We start from the raw sequence: 21,494 nt of genomic DNA on the forward strand, positions 1-21,494 counted from the left end.
AGGGTGACCTTTTATAGAGGTCAACCATTAACGACCATTCAGTTAGATTGTGTTTCCAGGCAGGAAGTATCACAATAGTATTTATTCTGTTTCTGCTTCCTGACTATCACGTTGCTATAGTCGCAACAACACAACCTTCTCAACCTCTCAAGGGTCACCTGGAGCTAGAGTTGGTGCCAATGCCCTGTGTGTGTTGTGGGGGCTTTGAGGATGGACAGTGTGTGTGTGGGAGGGTCTCCCCAGCTGGCTGTGAGAAAAAGCGTGCCACCTCTGCCCAACCCCTTCTAATTGGATCTGGTAGGGGTGTTTTTATTGAAATCACTCACAGGTGCATGCTCCACTTTTTAAAGAGTGGCTCACTACTTCTGAGAGCTTTCAGCTGTGCGTATATGTGTGTGGGTGTGTGTGTAGGTGTGTAATGTGTGTGAGCGAGCGAGCGCGTGTGTAATGTGTGTGTGAGCGAGCGAGCGCGTGTGGGTGTGTAATGTGTGTCATTCCTCATACAAAGGAATCTCTATTTTCAGACTGTACTCATTTGGTTTAATAACTCCGATCGTCGTATAATGAGGTTGTGGAATGAGCTGAGGTATTTTACCTGCTGGATTTCTCACCAGGCCAGGCCCTGTACTCCACCCGCCAGGCCAGGCCCTGTACTCCACCCGCCAGGCCAGGCCCTGTACTCCACCCGCCAGGCCAGGCCCTGTACTCCACCCGCCAGGCCAGGCCCTGTACTCCACCCGCCAGGCCAGGCCCTGTACTCCACCCACCAGGCCAGGCCCTGTACTCCACCCGCCAGGCCAGGCCCTGTACTCCACCCGCCAGGCCAGGCCCTGTACTCCACCCGCCAGGCCAGGCCCTGTACTCCACCCGCCAGGCCAGGCCCTGTACACCACCCGCCAGGCCAGGCCCTGTACTCCACCCGCCAGGCCAGGCCCTGTACTCCACCCGCCAGGCCAGGCCTTGTACACCACCCACCAGGCCAGGCCTTGTACACCACCCACCAGGCCAGGCCTTGTACACCACCCACCAGGCCAGGCCTTGTACACCACCCACCAGGCCAGGCCCTGTACACCACCCACCAGGCCAGGCCTTGTACACCACCCACCAGGCCAGGCCTTGTACACCACCCACCAGGCGAGGCCCTGTACACCACCCACCAGGCCAGGCCCTGTACTCCACCCACCTTACCGTCCCAGGCCTCATCCAGCCAATAGCATTCATAGATGAATGGAGGAAAAGGATGATGAGGGTGAGAGTGTTTGCAGGCCAGTCCAGCCTGAGGGTTTATTCATGAGGGTAAAGAAAAACTCTATTCCCAGAGTACAATTATCCACACCGTATTCCACTAGGCCAGAGGGGTTATGTGAAAAGTGATATGAAGGACTGTAACAGCCCTTGTGCAAGCTTGTCTAATGCTAAGACAAACATTTCGTCCTCAAGTGTTTTTCGACGCGGTTATTGACACGGTTCTCTCTTTCTCTCTGTCTCCCTCCTTTCTCTCCCAGGACATTCGTAACACGGTGGGCAACATTCCCATGGAGTGGTACCAGGACTACCCTCACATCGGCTATAACCTGGACGGGAAGAAGATCTTTAAACCCATCAGGAACAAAGATGAACTGGATGAGTTCCTGGACAAGATGGAGAACCCAGACTACTGGTGAGATGAGGAGGAGGAGAGGATGAAGATGAGCTCTCTCTCTCTCTCGTATACTTCTGTGACAAAAGAGGATGTGTATACCTGTTTTCTCACCTGGCTTCTCTCTCTTTCTCCCTCCTCCCTCCCTCCATCTCCGCCAGGCGTACGGTCCATGACAAGACGACAGCCTCAGACATCCGTCTGTCAGACGAGCAGGTGGACCTCGTGCACCGCCTTCAGAAGGGGCAGTTCGGCGACGTCAACTTCAATGAGTACGAGGTAAAGACTCGGGTCATGTTATGACTGCTCTCAAGTCTGCTCGGCACCAAGCAGACTATTCATCAGGGCCAAACGTAGCAAAACGTTTTGCAACGGCAAACGTTTCTTATTGGATAAAGTTTTTGAAGTATTCCCTCCCTGTTTCAGTTTGTCCGTCCCCTGTTTGGTGTGTAGGGAATATGACCCAGTTTTGACTTGACGTGTCGACGGCTGGTGGCTCTGTTCAATGACTGAGTAGATAATGACTACAGCATACCCGCCATTAGAGAGGGCAAACTAGACCTCAGTCCATTAACCACTTATATTCCTAACATAACCCAAACCTTGTCTGCACTCCCTGCTCTCTTCACCACTTGGAACAAGTCCGTCGAAAGCAGACATGGGTTCAAATACAATTTGAATACATTTCAGGTACTTTAGCTGTGATTGAATGAGCTTGCTTGTTGCAATGGAACCAATTCAAGTGTCCCACAATTGCACACCCCGTCCACCTGGCACTGCAGGCAGACTGGCGCAAATGCTCAGTCTGTTAAAGAATTTAAGTAGTATTTGAACCCACAATTGGAGAGGAGAGAGTTGTCCTTTACTGCAATAAGCAGGGTTTGCTGGAGAGGTTTAATTGGGTTACACACACACACTGAATTGTGAAGGCACTGCTGTAGTGTCTGGAACCTAGATGGTGTCATGGATGTAATGCCTCAGCTCTCGCTCTCTGTCTCGTGTTAATGCCAGTGGTATTACAGAAGCATATAAACTAAACCGATCACTGCAAAGCAAGCGACAGATGAGTCACTTGGTCCCGTGTGTCTGTTGGTAGAGCGTGGCACTTGCAACACCAGGGCTGTGGGTTAGATTCCCACGGGGGACCTGTACAAACATATATGAAAATGTATGCACTCACTACTGTAAGTCGCTCTGTATAAGAGCACTTGCCAAATAACTCAATGTAAAAAAAATAATAATAATTGTCAGGAGCAAAAACAAGTGTTTCAACTTTTTCAACCAGAACTGTAAAATAAAGAAAAATCCCAGGCAGTCAGTCATGTCGTCATCAGCTGCTACCTGTCTTGAGCCTTTGGTGGTCCAATGATTCTAGTTCAGTCAATTGGGCTGTCTATTAAACTTCCCACAGCTTTTGATATATATCTCTCTCCTTTTCGCTCTCATGAACTCTGTTTTTCTTTTAGCCGTCAGTGGACTTCTTCACCAACGAGGTCATGATCCATCCGGTGACCAACAGGCCCCAGGACAAACGGAGCTTCATTCCCTCGCTCATAGAGAAGGAGAAGGTTCTCTCTCGTTCTCTCTCTCTGTGTCTCTGTCTATCTGTGCCTCCTCTCTCCCACCCTCAATACCCCTCTGTTCTTCTCTCTCTGCTCACTCACATCTATGTTTTATGCTGTAAATCTGTATTTATATTAACAGTAAATAGTGGGAGTAAAATGAAAATGCTCACATTACCTCCAGTTTGACTCCTAACTGCACCCACATCCCCTCATAGTTGAAGTGCAAGCAAAGGTGACATTTTGTTAAAATGGGGATTCTGAAATTGGAGGCTTACAGACATTAGAGACCCCCCCCACTTGCATTATAAACCATAGTTTTATTCACCCACCAATACTATTAGAGACCCCCCCGCTTGCATTATAAACCATAGTTTTATTCACCCACCAATACTATTAGAGACCCCCCGCTTGCATTATAAACCGTATCTTTATTATTCAACCGATACCATTAGAGACCCCCCTTGCATTATAAACCGTAGCTTTATTAACCCACCAATACCATTAGAGACCCCCCTTGTATTATAAACCGTAGCTCTATTAACTAACCGATACCTTCTATTAATTTTTTGACATTATTATTATTTGTGGGAACACACACACTTAAGTTTCACCACTACTGTGGTCCTCTCTCTCTCTCCCAGGTTTCGAAGCTGGTCCATGCCATAAAGATGGGTTGGATCAAGCCCCGTAAGCCCAAAGAGAGCACCCCTCAGTACTACGACCTGTGGGCCAAGGAGGACCCCAACGCCATCCTAGGGCGCCACAAGATGCACGTCCCTGCACCCAAGATGAGGCTACCTGGACACGAGGAGTCCTACAACCCCCCGCCTGAATACCTTCTCACAGAGGAAGAGGTAAATAGTTCATTCATTATGCGTAATTATGAAAGTCTTGGCTGCACACACATACTTGGACAGATATTTTTTTGCAACCACATGAATTACCGCATTCTCTTAGTAATTGGCTAAAATTGAACTGTAGCAGATCAATTGGTAGCATAGAACAACTGTAGAATTTTGGTCCCGTGTTCCCTCCTTGTAACTATAGTCACAGTACACAGACCAATCATTAACCAGTATGCAAGCCAGTCGTTAGTATACTCACCCACCATTGGTTCTTTATCGCCATGTCAGAGAATGGCGTGGGAGCAGCAGGATGCAGAGGACAGGAAGCTCCCGTTCCTCCCCCAGAAACACTCCTGTCTGAGGGCCGTGCCCGCCTTCTCCCGCTTCATCCACGAGCGATTTGAACGCTGCCTCGACCTCTACCTGTGTCCCCGCCAGCGCAAGATGAGGGTGAGACTACAGACCCTGCCTGAATGTCTGGATAAATAGGACATTGATTTGAAGATGCTCATAAAGAAAAGCAGGTCATTTTGAAGGACCCATCTATGGTCCGTTCAATTGGGTGGTTCTCAACTCTATTCATCTCACTTGGTCTCCACAGGTGAATGTGAATCCAGAAGATCTGATCCCCAAGCTGCCCAAACCCAAGGACCTGCAGCCCTTCCCCACCACCATGTCCCTGGTAGGTCAACCACTGGAACTGCTGGGAATATTTGATTGGAAATGTCCCTCATTGTAAGGTCCTGTATGTTGCGCAATCATGTGACATGCCTGGATTTTAACCTTTTTTGTTTAAAGCTTTTTCATCAACTTGTCCCCTTTTTTTATGTCAGATGATCCAGCACCATTCTCAGGAAATTGCTTATTTGTTTGGTCTAATTGTCATTTCTGGATAAGCCTTAAAATACAGGATCATTTATTATTTCATTAGAATCCCCGTTAGCTGTTGCCAAGGCCGCAGCTACTTCCTGGGATCCAAACAGAGAAACAACATTACATCAAACAAAACATTGTGCATTATACAAATGTACATTTCTCCATTATTACATTACAATACTACATTACTAAGAATAGTGTGTGTGTGTCTTTTCACAGTCCTCTTTGAGATGTTCTTTAATGTTTTTTAAATCTGATTTTACTGCTAGCTTGAGTTACCTGAGATGGAAGACTTCCATGTATTTGTCAGAAAATCTTGCTATGTCACATGGTGGGGATGATGATCCTAAATAAGTAAGTTAAGTCAGTACCAATCATAATGATGTGTCCTCTCAACAGGTGTACATTGGCCACACCAGTCTGGTGCGTTCCATCAGTGCGTCTCCCACTGGCCAATGGCTGGTCTCAGGTCAGTGTTAACTCCCTATTCATCTTTCATGTGATGTAGTAACATCTCTGACTCAGCTGCCGTTTGGCTAGCTCATCAGTTTGCCTTTTTCTTAGTCAGTAGCAAACTGTCTTGCTGGCACTCCATTTCTTTATTATGCCTGAGTCAGTAGTTAACTGACCGCTTAAATCGGCCCGAAAGTGTGAGCCATGATGTCATAATGACTGTGTGTTCCAGGCAGTGTCAGTGAGGGAGGGAGAGAGAGACACAGGGGCAGGCCATACTTACTGCCTGGCACACATCTAACAGGATAAATCAATCACAGATAGCTTCCTAGCTGGTCTCCTTTTCCCCTCATCCATCTTAGACTTAAATAGTCTTTGTCTTTTCTAACTTCTGGCTAGCTGGCTGTTCTCCACGGTCAGTCAGAGAACAGTAGGCTTTACTTGGGTTGTGAATGTTAGTACTATGTTGAACAGGGATCATCAACTAGATTCAGCCGTGGGAAGTGTTCCTAAATTAAAACCACTTACAGCTGATTTCCTGGTGTTTATACAGTCTTATGTATTGTCTCTGAAAACCAGTTTGGCCCACGGGCCGCCAGTTGAGGATCCCTGATGTAGAAAGTCATCCCTAATTGTTCTCCTTTTGGTGATGAAGAGTAGCCGTTAGAAGTAGATGTAATTATACACATTGACTACAGATTCTTACCAGGAAAACAACGTACGATTCAAAGCATTAACACTTGATAGACATGGATGTGAACTTAATAACATGGAGGTGAGGGAAGGAGGGTCTGTAGATTGCTCACTCAGTGTTGGCTAGTTTCCCTCAGTTTAATATGTTCTGAGCCTGGGGGACAATGTCAGATATGAAGTAAGGGCCCCAGCCATATAAAATGAAGGTGGCTTTGTCTTTCCACAGTCATGAGGTATTGCTGACTGGAGATTTGAACTCTTTACTCAGCACTAGGACAAAAGCCAGTGACTAGGTAAATTATTGTAGTAACTGTACAGTATGAAAAGTTCAGGACGTATTGAGAATAATATACATTTATGAAATACACTGAACAAATATATAAACACAACAATTTCAAAGATTTTACTGAGTTACAGTTCATATAATGAAATCAGTGTGTGTGTAAAAATATATATTCACATGTGTATATATACGTGTGTAAGTATATATATATGTATGTATATATGTGTGTGTGTGTGTGTGTGTGTGTATATATATATATATACATACACCACCTGAAGAACCACTCCTTTATTGGGGGTGTCTTGCTAATTGCCTATAATTTCCACCTGTTGTCTATTCCATTTGCACAACAGCATATATATGTATATATATATACACTGCTCAAAAAAATAAAGGGAACATTGTGTTGTTTAAGTGTAACTCCAAGTCAATCACACTTCTGTGAAATCAAACTGTCCACTTAGGAAGCAACACTGATTGACAATAAATGTCACATGCTGTTGTGCAAATGGAATAGACAGGTGGAAATTATAGGCAATTAGCAAGACACCCCCAATAAAGGAGTGGTTTTGCAGGTGGTGACCACAGACCACTTCTCAGTTCCTATGCTTCCTGGCTGATGTTTTGGTCACTTTTGAATGCTGGCGGTGCTTTCACTCTAGTGGTAGCATGAGACGCAGTCTACAACCCACACAAGTGGCTCAGGTAGTGCAGCTCATCCAGGATGGCACATCAATGCGAGCTGTGGCAAGAAGGTTTGCTGTGTCTGTCAGCGTAGTGTCCAGAGCATGGAGGCGCTACCAGGAGACAGGCCAGTACATCAGGAGACGTGGAGGAGGCCGTAGGAGGGCAACAACCCAGCAGCAGGACCGCTACCTCCGCCTTTGTGCAAGGAGGAGGAGGAGGAGCACTGCCAGAGCCCTGAAAAATGACCTCCAGCAGGCCACAGATGTGCATGTGTCTGCTCAAATGGTCAGAAACAGACTCCATGAGGGTGGTATGAGGGCCCGACGTCCACAGGTGGGGGTTGTGCTTACAGCCCAACACCGTGCAGGACGTTTGGCATTTGCCAGAGAACACCAAGATTGGCAAATTCGCCACTGGCGCCCTGCCCTGTGCTCTTCACAGATGAAAGCAGGTTCACACTGAGCACATGTGACAGACGTGACAGAGTCTGGAGACGCCGTGGAGAACGTTCTGCTGCCTGCAACATCCTCCAGCATGACCGGTTTGGCGGTGGGTCAGTCATGGTGTGCGGTGGCATTTCTTTGGGGGGCCGCACAGCCCTCCATGTGCTCGCCAGAGGTAGCCTGACTGCCATTAGGTACCGAGATGAGATCCTCAGACCCCTTGTGATATGCTGGTGCGGTTGGCCCTGGGTTCCTTCTAATGCAAGACAATGCTAGACCTCATGTGGCTGGAGTGTGTCAGCAGTTCCTGCAAGAGGAAGGCATTGATGCTACGGACTGGCCCGCCCGTTCCCCAGACCTGAATCCAATTGAGCACATCTGGGACATCATGTCTCGCTCTATCCACCAACGCCACGTTGCACCACAGACTGTCCAGGAGTTGGCGGATGCTTTAGTCCAGGTCTGGGAGGAGATCCCTCAGGAGACCATCCGCCACCTCATCAGAGGCATGCCCAGGCATGGTAGGGAGGTCATACAGGCACGTGGAGGCCACACACACACTACTGAGCCTCATTTTGACTTGTTTTAAGGACATTACATCAAAGTTGGATCAGCCTGTAGTGTGGTTTTCCACTTTAATTTTGAGTGTGACTCCAAATCCAGACCTCCATGGGTTGATAAATTTGATTTCCATTGATCATTTTTGTGTGCTTTTGTTGTCAGGACATTCAACTATGTAAAGAAAAAAGTATTTAATAAGAATATTTCATTCATTCAGACCTAGGATGTGTTATTTCAGTGTTCCCTTTATTTTTTTGAGCAGTTTGTGTATATGTGTATATATATTTAAAAAGGTAGGGGTGTGGATCAGAAAACCAGTCGGTATCTGGTGTGACCAATACCCTCCTGCAGCGCAACACTTTTCCTTCGCGGATAAATGGCACGACAATGGGCCTCAGGATCTCGTCACGGTATCTCTGTGCATTCAAATTGCCATCAATAAAATACAATTGTGTTCGTTGTCAGCTTATGCCTGCCCATAACATAATCCCACCGCCACCATGGGGCACTCTGTTCACAACGTTGACATCAGAAAACCGCTCACCCACACAACGCCATACATGTGGTCTGTGGTTGTGAGGCCGGTTGGACGTACTGCCGAATTCTCTAAAATGACGGAGGCGGCTTATGGTAGAGAAATTAACATTCAATTCTCTGGCAACAGCTCTGGTGGACATTCCTGCTGTCAGCATTCCAATTGCATGCTCCTTCAACTTGAGACATCTGTGGCATTGTTGTGTGACAAAACAGCACATTTTAGAGTGGCCTTTTATTGTCCCCATCACAAGGTGCAGCTGTGTAATGATCATGATGTTTAATCAGCTTCTTGATATGGCACCTGTCAGGTGAATGGATTATCTTGACAAAGGAGAAATGCTCACTAACAGGGATGTAAGCAAATGTGTGCTGAGAGAAATAAGCTTTTTGTGCATATGAAACCCTTTACATGTTGTTTAAGAACTTTATTCCCTGGCCTTACTCTTCTATGACAGCCATGGAAATCTCTATTCCCCAAGCCATAGTCATACTGTAGGGATGTTTTACTGTATGGTATGTAGTTTAATATCAGCACTGAATAGACTGGACAGTCGCCTACAGGGACGACTACAAAATGGTGGCAATAACCCCTGTTTTGATTACATTTCCGTTTACACTAGTACCAGGCCCTCCAAGTGAATGAAGGAGTGAGAGAGGGGTGACGTGGGCTAGTCAGAGAAAGACGGGAGAGGGAAGTGAAGAAGGAAGGATAGAGTGAGTGAGCGAGGCTGCCTGGCAGCAATTTAGTGGCAATATCTGTTAAGCCGTCCATAATAAAGGATTCATAAAGGCCCATATGCAAAACCACTACAGTCAGCGCCACTCTTTTGTATTGCTGTAAAATATATTAAACCAGTTGTAAAACCCTCTTTCCCACAGTAAAAATTGCAGTTGACAACCTCCCAGGAATTGCAGCTCCCCCCTTCTTCAATTTGTTTTCCTATTGTGTGAGGGTTGACAGATAATTCATTCCATATCAGTGTGTGGTGCTTTTTAATGATGGCTGTTTCTTTGACCCACCCTGTCTCCAAATAGGGGACTGTCTGGGGTAGTGCTAGCTAGCGCAGGGGGCTAACTCCAACCCCACCACACCAAGCCCGTACTCACTGCTCACTAACTCAACCACGATAAAGTTGGAAAATGTTATTACGAAGAAGCTACCAAGGCCAACAGCAGTAAAAACAGTCAGACAATGTCCCCATGTAAAAAAAAAAATAAGTTTTAAAAAAACACTTGTAACAGGAAACCAAAGTAATGCTGTGAAATCATTTGTCGGTTGTGTCATACATTCTTCTGGAGACGTCCAAAACTGTAAAACATGACGATGACCTACCCCACACCCAGCATGCCCTCTCTTCTTCAGGACTGGAGTGACTTTTATACACTTTATAAGTATGCCATTTTTTTAAATGCTAAGAGGCATTCCAAACCTCTTACAACCGGTATAGTCTGAGTCCCAAGTGGAATCCTCTTCCCTATATAGTGTACTACATTTTACCAGGGCCCATAGGTACAACCACAGGGCTTTGGTCAAAAGTAGTGCACTGTGTAGGGCAGTGTTTCCCAACACTGGTCCTTGAGTACCCTCAACAGTACACATTTTTATTGTAACCCTGGACAAGCACACTTGATTGAACTTGTCAACTAATTATCAAGCCTTCAGTGAGTTGAATGGGGTGTGTTTGTCAAGGGGTACAACGAAACTGTGCAGTGTTGGGGGTACTGGAGGACCAGGGTTGGGAAACACTGATGGAGGGAATATAGTGTTATGAGACACAGACGTGGGACATTGTACTGATCATCCTGGGTTGGACTCGGGCTTGACTCTGTGTACTGTATATTCACACCCTCACTCCCAGCAGTAAACAAACTGGGGTTCTGGTGTTCCCGGCTCAACATTCCATACTAATGATGTGGCCACAATGGGTAACTTGGTGCGGTGGCAGCTCCTCCAGCTCCAGCCCTGCGGGTGGCGTTCCCTCTGAACTCTGGCTGGGCTGAACACGCAACCTTCAACCCTTCCCTGGTGGTTATGACCGGGCAGGACGGAATGCCTTCCTTTACACGCTGGTTGGGTTGGGATTAGAATGTCACTGGCTTTTTATGGAACTACAGAATCCTATGTATGGAACAGGTTTGTCTCATAGAAATGTAGCCTGCCTTTTACTAACCACATCTTGTTGGGCCAGAGCTGGCACCTCACATTTTGTTTTGAAGGACCTGTGACATCATAGACACTAAGGCTAGGTTAACTCCCCTAGCTAGTCCCCTTCTCTCTGTCTCTCTCTTTCTCCTATCCACAACATCAAACCCAGCTGAATATAGCTAGTCATTCTTGTAAAAGAACACACAAGTGTTGCTTTGGAACACAACTGCAAATTATCTGGGCTGGTTGTGGACATGTGAGTGGTCCGTCCCAGGCGGGCAGCCCAGGGACAGAGGCCACAACAGGAAGAACACAGCCCTGAGAACCAGAGGGAAATAACACCCACCAGCGGCACCACTACCAAGATGGTACCATAACTAACTGATTGTCATGTTTTTGTGAGTTAGTTGACTGTTTCTGTGAGGGTCCTTGTCAGAGAGTGGACAAAACATTAAGAACACTTGCTCTTTCTATGACAGACTGACCAGGTGAATGGTATGATCCCTTATGTCACTTGATAAATCCACTCAAATCAGTGTAGATGAAGGGGAGGAGAGAGGTTAATAAAATATTTTTATGCCTTGAGACATGAAGGGTGAATGGGCAGGGCAAATGTATTTAAGTGCCTTTGAATGGGTTATGGTAGTAGGTGCCAGGCGAACCGGTTTGTGTCAAGAACTGCAACGCTGCTGGGTTTTTCATGTCTATCAAGAATGGTCCACCACCCAAAGGACATCCAGCCAACTTGACACAACTTTGGTCAACATGGGCCACATCCCTGTCAAATGCTTGACACCTTGTAGAGTCCCATTCCTCAACGAATTGAGGCTATTCTGAGGGCAAAAGTGTATGTATATTGACATAAGCTGTTTTGTGAAGGTTTAAATCCTAAGCAACCTGCCTACACATGGTTGGAAGTACAATATACCAACATAGCTACTGTGGGTCAAAGCTGTGTCTTTGAAAACTTTTCGTAGCACATGGGTGGTGCTCATGTAAAATGTCCTTTATTTTTCAGCTTCAGACCAATGCCTACTTCTCACTTAAAAGTTAGTTTTCTGTTTTTAATGTCTATGGATTTTACATTGAAATGTGATGATACCAGGGATTTGTCTGCCATATAAACCATTGGGCTGGTTTATATGGCAGCCTACGTTGTTATGGAAAAACACTAAGTGTAAACTTAAGACAAAAAACAAATAAAAGTATGTAGAAAAGATAATGGACCTATATATTGTTTTATAAGATCCGCCAAAATAAAAGCTAAACAATCAGAGGAATTAAATTTAAAAAACAATTTATTTAACCGTATTGATTTTTACGTTTGAGCAAAAGAACACCGCATTAGCCATGGAAAAATGCATAGAATTGCGGCGACGTGGTAGAATGTGTAGAAATTTTGAAATGTACTATAAAACTGAAAAAATGGCTTTTAAAAAATATGGGGGGCCTCTAAAAGGTTTTAAAAAGTTCTGCTGCACACACTGCCATGCCCACCACCTAAGGCCCTTTTTGATCCAGAAAAAAACTGGATTATACAACAAATGGCAACAGAAATAATGTAGTTATTTGTATTTATTTCATATTAACTACTGATTTTACAAAGGTAAGCAAAATAATTAAATAATAATGTAAGCAATCAGTAAACTGATGACAAAGCAAAAACAGATTTTAGCTAATTTATTAAAAAACAAGAAAAATACCTTATTTACATAAGTATTCAGACCCTTTGCTATGAGACTCGACATTGAGCTCAGGTGCATCCTATTTCCAGTGATCATCCTTGATGTTTCTACAACTTGATTGGAGTCTACCTGTGGTAAATTCAATTGATTGGACATGATTTGGAAAGGCACACACCTGTCTATATAAAGATCCCTCAGTTGACAGTGCATGTCAGAGTAAAAACCAAGCCATGAGGTCGAAGGAATTGTCCGTAGAGCTCCGAGACAGGATTGTGTCAAGGCACAGATCTGGGGAAAGATACCAAGCACATTTCTGCCGCATTGAAGGTCCCCAAGCCCACAGTGGCCTCCATCATTCTTAAATGTAAGAAGTTTGGAATCACCAAGACTCTTCTTAGAGCTGGCCAAACTGAGCAATCGGGGGAGAAGAGCCTTGGTCAGAGAGGTGACCAAGAACCGGATGGTCACTCTGACAGAGCTCTAGAGTTCCTCTGTGTAGATGGGAGAACCTTCCAGAAGGACAAGAATCTCTGTAGCACTTCACCGATCAGGCCTTTATGGTGGAGTGGCCAGACGGAAGCCACTCCTCAGTAAAAGGCACATGACAGCACACTGTGAGTTTGCCAAAAGGCACCTAAAGAGTCTCAGACCATGAGAAACAAGATTATCTGGTCTGATGAAACCAAGATTGAACTCTTTGGCCTGAATACCAAGCATCACGTCTGGAGGAAACCTGGCACCATCCCTATGGTGAAGCATGGTGGTGGCAGCATCCTGCTGTGGGGATGCTTTTCTGCAGCAGGGACTGGGAGACTAGTCAGGATCAAGGGAAAGATGAACGGAGCAAAGTATAGAGACATCCTTGATGGAAACCTACTCCAGAGTTCTCAGAACCTCAGACTGGGGTGAAGGTTCACCTTGCAACAGGACAATGACTCTAAGCACACAGCCAACACAATTCAGGAATGGCTTCGGGGCAAGTCTCTGAATGTCCTTGAGTGGCTCAGCCAGAACCCGTACTTGAAACCGATCGAACATCTCTGGAGAGACCTGAAACTAGCTGTGCGGTGACGCTCCCAATCCAACCTGATAGAGTTTGAAAGGATCTGCAGAGAAGAATGGGAGAAACTCCCCAAATACAGGTGTGCCACGCTTGTAAAGTCATACCCAAGAAGACTCAAGGTTGTAATCGCTGCCAAGGTACTGAGTAAAGGGTCTGAATACTAATGTAAGTGTGAGATTTCAGTGCTACATTTTTTTTTTTTTTTTTCGGTGTATTGTGAAGATTTGAGGGGTAAAAAACAATGTAATACATTTTAGAATAAGGCTAATGTAACAATGTGGAAAAAGTCAAAGGGTCTGAATACTTTCCGACGGCACTGTACAATTCAGGGATGGCCACAATTTGCTATTGAAGAGCTACAGGGTTATGCAGATTTTCTTGTTCAAGCCCAGTTCTACCACACCAGATTCTACAGCCGAGGTCTCGGTGAACAGCAGAGTAGTAGAATCAGGTGTGGTAGCACTGGGCTTGAACAAAAAAGCCTGCATAAACCTGTGGCTCATCAATAGCAATTTTGGTAACTCCTGACACAAAATAAAGTCATTAGACAAGTACAAAACAGAATACATATTTACAAAACTGACATTGGATAGGTGTTGTAAATCCTTAATCTACAAACGTTCTTAGTAATGCTGTACACAGTGGCAGGTAGCCTGGCGGGTAGGAGCATATGGTCAGTAACAGTATAAATATGGTATGACCCTGAGCAAGGCAATTAACCCAGTGTTCCCTGGAAGTCGATGATGTTGATTAAGGCAGCCCTAGCACCTCTCTGATTCAGAGGGGTTGGGTTAAATGGGGAAGACACATTTCAGTTGAATGCATTCAGTTGTACAACTGACTAGGTATCCCCCTTTCCACAGCTGTCCAACTCCACTAAAAGAGCACAAATTCCCACAAGGCCAGTACAAATATGAAAACAGATGGGAGTACTCACAGATTTGGAACAGAACATACATACTGATAGTGTGCAATGTACTGTGTGCATATTAATAAGCATAGGTCGTTTGTCAGCTCCACTTGGGCCAACTTGACACATTTCTTAGCTTCTCAAATGACAGAAAGTGGCGCCTGAAAAGGATTGTTTACAACCTGTGCAATTTATCGCGTGCATTTGTACCGTAGGGATGGCGTGTATCTGACGGATGAGGACAACGTCTTCCTTGAGAGTTGGTGTCCACTGTTCTGTCCTCTGTAGTAGCAAGACGCGCGTACTAGTACACATCACACTTTTAAGAGACACATAGTACATTCAAATAAGCGCAGACCGTGCATTGCATTTTCATTTATAATTTTTTTGCATGTGCGCGCCTGTGTGTGGGGAACGGGAGTCAAAATAGCCATGTTATCGAACCCACGGTGGTGACGCTCACCGTTACAAACCCTGTTATGGCTACGTCTACTTTAACACTATTTAAATGGACAGTCCGGTGATGACAAAAAGTGTTTGTTAATTCACTCAGTACTGATTTGAACGTTTATTTCTCTTGTTGGGGGGGGCGTCAAACAGTTGATTTGTTGAAAACAGTTTCATTTAATCACATAGCTAACCAAGTTAGCAAGCATGCCGTTTTGGGAGAGGACTGGCAACAGGTCGCGCAAGCAATCAATTATCATTGATGTTTTACCTGAATGCTTCTTGTGCAACCCGCACCCCTGCTAATTTTTACTTGTGGATAGCAACTAAGTTATAGGTTTTCATGGAACACATTGAAAAGTAACTTGACACTGTGTTGGTAAGTCTGCGAATTTGAAGTAAGTTATAGTGACATCAAGAAAATGTAATTGACAGAGGGAGCGTACTGAATCAATGGATCTTCAAACAGCGACACGTCTGTTCTGGTGTGTAAATGTTTTATAAATTAGCATGTCAGTTTTCCAAAGGTTTTGTGTATCTAACTGGCTATAATGGCAGCCAATGACTTTCACTAGCTTATTTGTTTGTCCTTTGATTTAAACCTTCTATAGCCAAATATAACTAGCTAGCTACTAGCCTTCTAACGTATTACTAGCTAGCTGCTACTGTTGCGCAGCAACCGAGTTCCACCCAGGTTTAGATAAGATTCGTCTGTAAAGATGTTAGCATTGTCAGCACATCGTGTTGTGAGTGATACATTGTGAATTTAATACATTTTTGCCCCTACAAATGCATTCAGTCCAAATGAGCCTAATTGTCACTGTAGCCTCGTTTTAATCCGATATCTAGAATTTGAGCTAGGTTTGGGCAACAACAAAAAATCTGACGCCCCAATGCAAACGACCATGTCAAAAATCCGGTATATTGATTCTCGGTAGAAGAATAATGCTGTTGCTACATGACTTTCAAACCAAGGTGCCCTAGAAAGTCCTCAGTCCGTCATTCCCTCCGCCTGGAGTCAGTTGATCGTGCTGACCAATAGCGCTGCTCTTGTCTGTTGACTTACATTGTGGTTTGCACTCGTCCACTGTGCCTTGAACTGTGCTCTGATGTTACAAACCACGCGTCCATTTTGCTAAATGTTGTTATCCTGTCCAGTGACACAGCCTTGTATTTATGTCAGATTGATGTCCATAGCCCCCCCCCCCAAAAAAAAAAATATATCCTTGTCGTATTCTCAAGTAAGTGAGTAAGCGCACTCCAAACTCTTGGATCTGCCCCAGCTATGTATTTCAGAGTAAACCATTGACATTGACCTCGAATTTAAGTAAGTCCCCTCAATAGAAAAGACGAGGAGAGTTCTTAACCCAGTTTTACAGCCTTAGACCTCTCCCTCTCCTCAAACACAAGTGTTGAGTTTCCAATGTGTCCACATGCGACTCCCTCGACCCTTCGGCCAATCCACCGGCTGAACCACAGCTATGCGCTGCCAGACGGACTGGTCTCGCGCTCATACTCTCTCTCTAAACCGCAAGCTGGACACAACCTCGCCGGGCCGGGTCGGGCCTGTCCCTCCAGTTCTATATCCGTCGCTGCCGCAGGGCTCAGTACTTTAAAAGTGATTATGGTTTTTCGAGTTATTACACTCCACCCTCCGGTCTGGAGCCTCTTCCCCCCGCCCCCCCCCCTTGTTTTCTATGTGTTTATGGAGCATGCAGGTATAAAATTAAAAATAAGACTTTTTATTTTACTACTGCCTCCCGCTCATACGTTGGAGTAGCATAGCATCGGTTGTGTTATCGAAGGTGGTTGGTTTGCGTAGTGCCTGCGGGTTCACAGTTTTCCTTATTGTGTGCCAGCAGTAAGGAGAGATGTGGTATTGATTGGGACCTCTTTTTTTCCCACTCTGTCTTTCTCAAACAAACCCCCTAACAGGAAAAGGGAGACAAACATAAGCAGGGGTTCATTCATGCCAAAGTATTGTCCAAAGAAAAGGTATATTAGAAATGTCAGTGCTCCGTTGGCTCCTAACAGAGGTGTGGTGGCAAACCAAACAGCAAAAGCAGACCAGTACAGGAGGTTGCCAAGGATTCTAGAAAGATCTACGACGGATATAGAACTTGAATATGACTGCTCCATGGCTAGTAGACACATTATGACAAAGAAAAAACATGTCAACCTGAATGAAAATTATCTTTTGGCAGTGCTCTCCAGTGATACTGCACTTACTCCTAGAAGGCATTAGTCCTAAATGGCATCCTATTACCTACATAGTGCACTACTTTTTACCAGAGCAGCACATACGGTCGTACGATGTAGGTGAATTGGAGCGCGGCCTTGGTGTGTCCAGATCGGCCAATGATGTGTCAGGCAGCGGCGGTGGTTTCACAGGCAGTTGGAGAGGAGAGGCAGAGCGAGGGAGCGAGAGCTGCGTTCAGGAAGAGCGTCTGTTTTCACTCAGCTGATGGGCAGCCCAGGAAATCTGTACCGTTCCTCTGTATGGCTGCTTATACACACAGACACACACGGATAACTTTTGAACACGTGAACCATACACACAAACGGATCACTTTTGAACTCATGTGAACCACACACAACATACAACATACAACTTTACACACACACACACACACACACACACACACACACACACACACACACACAGTTAATTGATAATGTATTGAAGAGGCGTACGTTCTATTTTTGCTATATAAAGATGAGCTACATTACCCTGAGGTAATGTCTGAACTTCTACCACTACTGTGTATCACATTATTATTATTATTATTAATCAACACAGGCTCCATCCCAAATGGCACCCTATTCTCTATATAGGGAACTATTGTTGACCAGGGCCCGTAGGGTCTGAAGTAGTGCCTTACGTATGGAATAGGATACCAGTTAGGACGCGCGTACAGTCTCCCATAAACTAACCCCTGTCTACGCTGTGACACAAACCAGGCCCAATCCCCCTCTACCCCTGTGCCATTAGTTTGTGATCCCCTCTCATATAGGTTAGTCAGCATGCTAGCCTCTGAGCTCTCCCGGTTTATTTATGGGCTACTTTAACACTTTCACGCTGTGGTAACTCAACGAGGCCTGGGGTCCAGAGACCACACTTTCTGCCAGGGCACACAGTCACACACACTGCTGTTATGGGCCCCCTGTTGTCTCTGGTGGTCTGACGTTTGACCCCTCTCTCCCTCCAGGCTCAGACGACTGTACGGTGCGCTTCTGGGAGGTCAACACTGGGCGATGCATGAAGACGCTGGAGGTGGGCGGAGCTGTGAAGAGCGTGGCGTGGAACCCCAACCCGGCCGTCTGCCTGGTGGCTGTGTGCTTGTAAGTCTCTTCCTCCAACAGTCTCTTTCCTCCTAATGGTTGCTCCACTCTTTCCTATGTCCTGAGTTCTCCTCTGTGTCTTCATCACTGAACATACAGTATACTTTGTGTGTTCACAGACCGAATGATTTCATAGTGTAGTTTCAGAGGTTAACCAATAACCACTGCAACCAGTTTATAATTGTTAGTATGTGGTACTACTGATGCCGCTGTCAACAAACTTTGAGAGGACTTTTCCTCTTTACTGCTGTGACATTATCGTGACTTTAGCAACCTAACTTCGAGATAACCCTGTAGGGTCCTATAGTCCACTGTCACTCTGACTCTTTCTCTCTTGGTCTCTCTCTCCCTATCACTCCCCCCCCCCTCTCTCCCTCAGTGAGAGTACAGTGCTGCTGTTGAACCCAGCTCTGGGAGACAAACTGGTGGTGAGCTCCACAGACCAGCTGATTACCTCCTATGAGCCCCCAGAGGAGGACAAGGAGCAGGCTGTTACGTGGGCTCTGTCTGAGGGCCCGGAGCACAACAATGGCCACCGCCTCACCCTCACCCACCCCAAGGTAAGAGTCCTGAACCTTCCCTCACAGACTAACCCTCACCCCACCCCAAGGTAAGAGTCTTGAACCTACCCTCACAGACTAACCCTCACCCCACCCCAAGGTAAGAGTCCTGAACCTACCCTCACAGACTAACCCTCACCCACCCCAAGGTAAGAGTCTTGAACCTACCCTCACAGACTAACCCTCACCCCACCCCAAGGTAAGAGTCCTGAACCTACCCTCACAGACTAACCCTCACCCCACCCAAAGGTAAGAGTCTTGAACCTACCCTCACAGACTAACCCTCACCCCACCCCAAGGTAAGAGTCCTGAACCTTCCCTCACAGACTAACCCTCACCCCACCCCAAGGTAAGAGTCTTGAACCTACCCTCACAGACTAACCCTCACCCCACCCCAAGGTAAGAGTCCTGAACCTACCCTCACAGACTAACCCTCACCCACCCCAAGGTAAGAGTCTTGAACCTACCCTCACAGACTAACCCTCACCCCACCCCAAGGTAAGAGTCCTGAACCTACCTTCACAGACTAACCCTCACCCCACCCAAAGGTAAGAGTCTTGAACCTACCCTCACAGACTAACCCTCACCCCACCCCAAGGTAAGAGTCCTGAACCTACCCTCACAGACTAACCCTTACCCCACCCCAAGGTAAGAGTCTTGAACCTACCCTCACAGACTAACCCTCACCCCACCCCAAGGTAAGAGTCCTGAACCTACCCTCACAGACTAACCCTCACCCCACCCCAAGGTAAGAGTCCTGAACCTACCCTCACAGACTAACCCTCACCCCACCCCAAGGTAAGAGTCCTGAACCTACCCTCACAGACTAACCCTTACCCCACCCCAAGGTAAGAGTCTTGAACCTACCCTCACAGACTAACCCTCACCCCACCCCAAGGTAAGAGTCCTGAACCTACCCTCACAGACTAACCCTCACCCCACCCCAAGGTAAGAGTCCTGAACCTACCCTCACAGACTAACCCTCACCCCACCCCAAGGTAAGAGTCCTGAACCTACCCTCACAGACTAACCCTCACCCCACCCCAAGGTAAGAGTCCTGAACCTACCCTCACAGACTAACCCTCACCCCACCCCAAGGTAAGAGTCCTGAACCTACCCTCACAGACTAACCCTCACCCCACCCCAAGGTAAGAGTCCTGAACCTACCCTCACAGACTAACCCTCACCCCACCCCAAGGTAAGAGTCCTGAACCTACCCTCACAGACTAACCCTCACCCCACCCCAAGGTAAGAGTCCTGAACCTACCCTCACAGACTAACCCTCACCCACCCCAAGGTAAGAGTCCTGAACCTACCCTCACAGACTAACCCTCACCCCACCCCAAGGTACGAGTCCTGAACCTACCCTCACAGACTAACCCTCACCCACCCCAAGGTAAGAGTCCTGAACCTACCCTCACAGACTAACCCTCACCCCACCCCAAGGTACGAGTCCTGAACCTACCCTCACAGACTAACCCTCACCCCACCCCAAGGTAAGAGTCCTGAACCTACCCTCACAGACTAACCCTCACCCCACCCCAAGGTAAGAGTCCTGAACCTACCCTCACAGACTCATTCTCACAGGGCTCGACATTAACACTTGTCCTCTTGTCCGGGTAAAGCACAAAAAAAGTTGGACAGAATAAAGATTTAAATTCTCCGAATGGCCAAGTTTTAAAAAAATGACATCACAATATCAAACAATTACTCTGATCAGAAAGCCTACAGGTAAAGTGTAGGTGATATGCATGTTGCCTACAGCCTCATGTCCAAACCCATGCTGACATGAGGGAGGCGCCAGAAAATGTAGCATAACTTTAATGAGCCTTTTAATTAGGGCCTACATAAATATATGCTTAAAGCCAGTCATGTTTTACAAATATAATGAAGGATAATTAACGTTGACGTCTAAAGGCTCGATTCTGTTAAAATACTCAAGGTGTGGTTTGTTCATATCAAATGGTCGCTAGAGAATAAAGGACGGTACCTGTGGCGCACCGCACATCACCCACCTTGAGTCTGATCGAAGACGGTCAGCATTTTGAAACTATTTAATCATTAACTTCATTGTTTAAAACCTCAACGTTTTCTGTCGTTTTATGAAGTGTCTTACCTTGTTTCAAAGTAGCCTAGCAAAAATACGATCCTAGACATTTTTGGGGAATTATTTTATAAATACTTAATATGCCATAGAAACCAGCATTTTTCTCATGTTGGGTTTTCAAATCAATATTATTTTATTGTCCGACAGCAAAAGGCATAATCCCAGTCATATTAGGGACCCATGCTAGTTGGTGATAATCCCAGTCATATTAGGGACCCATGCTAGTTGGTGATAATCCCAGTCATATTAGGGACCCATGCTAGTTGGTGATAATCCCAGTCATATTAGGGACCCATGCTAGTTGGTGATAATCCCAGTCATATTAGGGACCCATGCTAGTTGGTGATAATCCCAGTCATATTAGGGACCCATGCTAGTTGGTGATAATCCCAGTCATATTAGGGACCCATGCTAGTTGGTGATAATCCCAGTCATATTAGGGACCCATGCTAGTTGGTGATAATCCCAGTCATATTACTCTTGCGTTTGGTGTATTTTTGAGAACAGTGTTTTCCCACTGCTTACATTTTGAAACATTTGCGTATAGCCTACAGTCATGTGCGTGTTGTTGAGTTTATAATATGAATAAATACAACTTTCAATATTTTAAACTAAAAGGACTGATCTTTTGCATCAGCCTCATTGTTTTATT

At 45.9% G+C, this 21,494-nt stretch overlaps 1 protein-coding gene across 2 annotated transcripts in view; it reads left to right on the top strand.

Moving 5' to 3' along the window:
- Window positions 1-21,494, top strand: part of LOC129820215 (ribosome biogenesis protein bop1-like) — an 87,264-nt gene that overhangs the window by 60,025 nt on the left and 5,745 nt on the right. For both annotated transcript variants that reach the window (XM_055877223.1, XM_055877224.1), the window contains exons 4-12: window positions 1,506-1,660; window positions 1,801-1,918; window positions 3,106-3,207; window positions 3,846-4,058; window positions 4,338-4,499; window positions 4,651-4,731; window positions 5,325-5,394; window positions 18,043-18,175; window positions 18,555-18,735. In XM_055877223.1, coding sequence (XP_055733198.1) covers window positions 1,506-1,660; window positions 1,801-1,918; window positions 3,106-3,207; window positions 3,846-4,058; window positions 4,338-4,499; window positions 4,651-4,731; window positions 5,325-5,394; window positions 18,043-18,175; window positions 18,555-18,735 — 1,215 coding nt within the window. The remainder of the gene's footprint in view (window positions 1-1,505; window positions 1,661-1,800; window positions 1,919-3,105; window positions 3,208-3,845; window positions 4,059-4,337; window positions 4,500-4,650; window positions 4,732-5,324; window positions 5,395-18,042; window positions 18,176-18,554; window positions 18,736-21,494) is intronic.

Source organism: Salvelinus fontinalis, chromosome 22, assembly GCF_029448725.1.
Source record: "Salvelinus fontinalis isolate EN_2023a chromosome 22, ASM2944872v1, whole genome shotgun sequence".
NCBI classification, from domain to species: domain Eukaryota; kingdom Metazoa; phylum Chordata; class Actinopteri; order Salmoniformes; family Salmonidae; genus Salvelinus; species Salvelinus fontinalis.